Genomic DNA, 4,696 nt, shown 5'->3' with positions numbered 1-4,696 from the left:
CAGGTACTTCCCCAAGGAAGGCATCAAAGTCAGATCTGTGGGCCTGAGCTCCAGACAGGCCTCTGTGCTGACCCACGAGGAGGTAGGTCCCTTTGAATTTCTGGAGTGTAATTCTAGAAGTCTAGAGTCAGCCGGGGTATCTGAGACACTTTATTTGCCGTAAAGATTTCCCAATAACTCTAATTAGGGGAGCAGACCACCTTGGGAGGCAGCAGGGGAAGTCGCCGAAGTCAAATTTTCTTTGACTGCTCGAGCTCGTCCTCTTAGAAACCAGTTACCAGAATCAAAAGCAGGTAAAGGGACTTTCTGAAACAAACGGAGGCTGAGCGCGGATTGCAAAGGCAGTCTCGAGAAATAGAGACATGAGATAATATGATATACACCATACCATGGTGTGCATTGTAATCATCACAGAGAGAGAGAGAGAGAGACTTGGCCTGTCTTGGGCAAAAGGGAATGAGACTCGAGATCCCAAGGCCAGGTAAGCAGCATGTTTCTTACAGCTCTCTAGCTACACACATAAAGTGGGACCGCGAGGTGGCGCACTTGATCTACTAATCCTGGAGATGACTATTCATGAGCTGTCAAAAGTCAAGGTCACAAATTGTCTTTTTTCGTCAAGGTCAAGGTTTAAGGCCTTCCTAGTCCTGTCATTTCAACAAATACCAAAACCTTCCCGCGTAGACATACCCGGTCCCAGCAGTAAACTTTAGATACTGCAATCTCGGCCTTTGCAAGTCTAACAACTGGTTTTCATTTTCCAGCAGGGGCTTGGGCACTCCATTTCTATCATCTCTTTCCTTCCCCCCTCCCCCCACACCTTTCAAAATACCTGACTCTTTAACCTTACTGAAACATTTATAGTTTAGGAAAGCTAGTTATCAAGCTGGCCCTCCCCCAGCTAAATATTTTACAGGAAAAATTATGGACCGCGTAAGTAATTGAAGACAACATTATTACGATTACAAGAGAGAGTCTGGTTTGTTTTGCTTTGCCTTGCTTTTTACAAAATTCATGTAAATGTGGAAAAATAAAGAATATTTCTTTCAGGTTGTATTACAGTGACTATTTTATTAACAGTATGAAGACTACTATACCTATCTACACGTCTTCGGGTTTTCAGTTTCAGTAGAAATATAAAAAAATGAGGGTGCACAAATACATTTTCACAGTGCGCTGATTTTTTTTTTTTATTTACAAGATAGCTTCTTATAGTGAATAAAAACAAAATAATGTGCTGGTTGAAATAACTGATTGGGTTAAAAGGTGCTGTAAAAAGAATCCCTAAACTTTCTAATGCGGCCTCATAACAGACGATAAACAAGGATAAACGACTAATTACTGATAGATCAAAATATAGATTATATAATTCGAAATATTTCTGGGAAAAATGTATTTTCAGTTCGACATTCTCTGAGATTTTTTTTTTCCAAGAAAGGGCTTTTATTATAACAAAAAAATGCCAATGTTCATGTGTTTGTATCCACTCAGAGGCAAACGTGTTCAACTTTCCTAGGATTTACAGTATTTAATAATTCTTGGATGAAGTTTAAAATATGGTGAATCCTTTTATAAAAAAATATCTATTGTACAGTCTGCAGAAAATACAGTTCGGATGCCAAGAAATAGCTATTGGAAAACAACTCAAAGAAAGATACTTCCAAGCAAATGTTTGCCTTTCAATCCCCAATACTTTGCGTTGCTTTAAAATTTGCTATCAAGATTAATCCTCCACAGAGCTTCCTTCATTACTGGTGTCTCTGCAATCCTTAGCCAGTACCTTCTTTTTTAGACATAAAATGCATTAAACAGACAGCTATTGTACATTTTTTTTACCACTATGGTTTACCTGAGCGGTCATTCAACATGCAGTTTGGATTGCAATGGAAGAAAAAGAGCTTATGTTTTTACATCGACCTTCTTATTTTAACCAGCTTTCAGTTTATAACCGTTAGAAATGTTCTACAAGCCTAAAGTCACCGAAGTACTTACAAGACTTTCAGAAAACTGTGGCTCTGAACTGAGAGTGAGAATCTCAAGGCTGGGCAGTTGGGTCCTACACAGTTTGTCACTTAGGAACTGTCTGGTCTGGATTTGAGGGAGAACTGTCACTTTTAACCATTTCCTACAGCAATATTTTCAAAAAAGGCTATAATTCCAAAGATACAGATCTCTTGTTCTGAACGAAGAAGTCCACTGTCTTTTCTTTTAATTATTATTAATATTTATTTTAATCTGGGCACCAAAAAGAGTTCTCAAACTTTTGAGTCGCTGCTTCTCCATGTTAATCCATTAACTGGTAGTCTTCAATTTGTTGATGACTTTTTTCTCTTTGACCCGTCTGTTTTGGAACCAAATTGTAACCTGTCTCTCTGACAGATTTGTGGTGGCCGATATCCTCCTCCGTTTGTCCTTGGTAATGAATTTATTTGTTGCATATTCCCTTTCGAGTTCTTTTAACTGAACCTTTGTGTAAGGCACTCGCTTCTTCCTCCCACGTCTGTACGAGTTTGCATCCGAGGGATGCGAAACCACGTCTGGAACAGAAGGAAAAAAACAACCCAACAACCCCATGGAAGCAGGCATTAGAAATCGGTTCCCACTGCTCAGGGCACCTACAGCCCTGCACCGAGGTTCAAGCACGCTCCCCCGCGCCCCTGCTCAGCAGACTTGCACGGGGCAGGACAGGACCCTTCGGAATATGGGATCCCTGTGCATATACTATGAATATGGGGGAGATGCATTTTTCCCCCCTACAGGAAGCAGCGTTTAGGGGCTTGATTCACTCAGGCACAAATGCCCTGACAGGCATCTCGGGAAAACCTCACACAGTTGCAGTAATTTATGGAGTGTGCAGGCTGGAGTATTTATGGAAAATTCTTGCTAAGAGCGAATACTTAATACCTTTCCGCAGCCTTTTTCAGCTGCCTCTCTCCCCCCCTCCGACTCACTCGCTCATGCGAGCGAGCTCATCTGCTCTCCTTGCCTGGAGTGCCCACTCCCGGGCGCCTGGGCACGGGCAGGACTGCCCTGAGAGCCTGCGTGTGCGGGTGGGAGGTGGGAAGCGGGGGCAGGTTGCAGGGGAGCTCCGAGGCGAGCCAGCCGAGCGGGCAGGGCAGAGGGGAGCGGGGCAAGGAGCACGGGGGGAGCATGCAGGTGCATTACCCGGCAGCGTGGACTTCCAGAGGTGGGGGGGCTGGGCTTGCTCCTTGGGGCAGTACACTTGCCCGTTCCAGCCATTGGGGATGGCCCAGGGCTGGTAGCTCTCCATGGGGAGCAGGGGCTCGTGCCGGGGCTCGCCGGGCCCGCCGATGGTGGGCACCACGGGCATATCCAGGTAGCCCGGCACGGGCTGGTAGGGGCCGGCGGCGTAGCCCTGGTAGAAGGCGAACTCCTTGGCCCGGGACGTGAAGTCCTCGCCGGAGACCGACGTGTCCATGTACTTGTCGGCGAAGGTGGAGGCGGGCTGGGCGCAGGACTTGATGGCGTTGTGGTGGGTCATGCGGCAGGGGTAGTAGCCGCTGCCAAAGTAGCCGTAGGGCAGCGCGGCCCCGGACGAGCTTTGCACGGCGGCCGAGCAGGGGCTGCACTGCTTGACAGCTGGCTCGGCCATGCCGGAGGCGGGCGCCTCGCTCGACGTGTAGGCGGCGGCGCTGGGGGCCGGCAGGGATGCGGGATGAGCCATCAGATTCCGGCACTGGTTGGCCGCCGCGGCCGCCGCGAAGTTGCTGCCTGCGTGAAACCCTTCCATGTTCTTATTGATCTCATCCAGGCTGTTGTCGTAGAGGAACATGACGGGCTCGATCCAGCGGGGATGGAGGAGCACGGAGGCTGTCATAGCCCGCTCCGCATTGAGACTAGTGGCTCTTTTTTAAAAGCCCCAAAGACTGAAAAAAGAGATACTAAATCTCCCAGACTTGACCAGGGCTGACGCGCCAGTGTCGCGCCAGGAGGAAGCCCATTGGCCCGCCCGGCCCCACGTGATATGCAAAGCAGCTGATAAACATCTGAGGAATAAAGTGCAGATAATTAAATAATGCAATAATCGCGCAGGGGCTGGAATTCCAGCAGCGGACAGCACAGACCCAGCCTGCCCCCACCACTCACACGCTTGCATGATCAGGGGGGAATAAAAGCTTGGCCCAAGCAAGAAACCAGGTATATATCTGTTTTGGCCCAGGGCCTGATCTGGGTATTTCCCCCCCCACCTTCTTGTGGGGCTTGCACGGAAGAGAATTTGCTGCGACAACTCCAACGTGCACGCCACGTTGCTTTCCAGCTCCCTGAAATCCAAGCCTCTCAGCTCTTATTTACCGATCAGCCTGGGGGAGGACGGGGAGAGGGGTCCTGAAAAAAGAGAGAGAGAGAGAGAGAGAGAGAGGAAACAATCTGCCAGTCCCTGGCTCTGAATGCGCCCCTAGGTGTGCTGGACGGTGGCGGTGACAGCAGACTGGTGCCTAAATCTTCCAGGGAATAGAAGGTGGAGGGTGCCACGCTCCCTTTGCAAAGGCATCAGGACAGCTGACATAGGGAGCTGGTGTCACACTTTTTTCCTGGACGTCGAAACTCGGCAGCACTTTTAAAAAGACATCGCTGTATATGCGTATGGTTTCAGGTCGGGTTTTCCTTTGCCATAAGCATCAGCAGTGGGATTAGCCGGAGAGATAGGGGAATACAGGGTCGCTATGATGGGTGC

General features: G+C 48.4%; 1 protein-coding gene across 1 annotated transcript; it reads right to left on the bottom strand.

The window, feature by feature from the left end:
* Positions 1–1,026: 1,026 nt before the first annotated feature.
* On the bottom strand, positions 1,027–3,987 carry HOXA13 (homeobox A13). Its single transcript, XM_090046689.1, has 2 exons — positions 3,166–3,987; positions 1,027–2,537 (listed from the first exon to the last, which is right to left on the bottom strand). Exons 1-2 carry the CDS (start codon positions 3,836–3,838, stop codon positions 2,293–2,295), a joined length of 918 nt encoding a protein of 305 aa, XP_089902815.1. The 5' UTR covers positions 3,839–3,987; the 3' UTR covers positions 1,027–2,292.
* Positions 3,988–4,696: the final 709 nt, after the last annotated feature.

Source organism: Crocodylus siamensis, chromosome 5 (assembly GCF_052110815.1).
Source record: "Crocodylus siamensis isolate JL-2025a chromosome 5, ASM5211081v1, whole genome shotgun sequence".
NCBI lineage: Eukaryota > Metazoa > Chordata > Crocodylia > Crocodylidae > Crocodylus > Crocodylus siamensis.
This window is presented reverse-complemented; position numbering and strand designations above follow the sequence as displayed.

Excerpts from the sequence above, each read along its gene's own strand:
- HOXA13 (XM_090046689.1), bottom strand. The coding sequence starts at position 3,838 with ATGACAGCCTCCGTGCTCCTCCATCCCCGCTGGATCGAGCCCGTCATG. Across the intron at positions 2,538-3,165 it reads CTGGAAGTCCACGCTGCCGG|ACGTGGTTTCGCATCCCTCG; the intron begins GTAATGCACCTG and ends CTTCTGTTCCAG.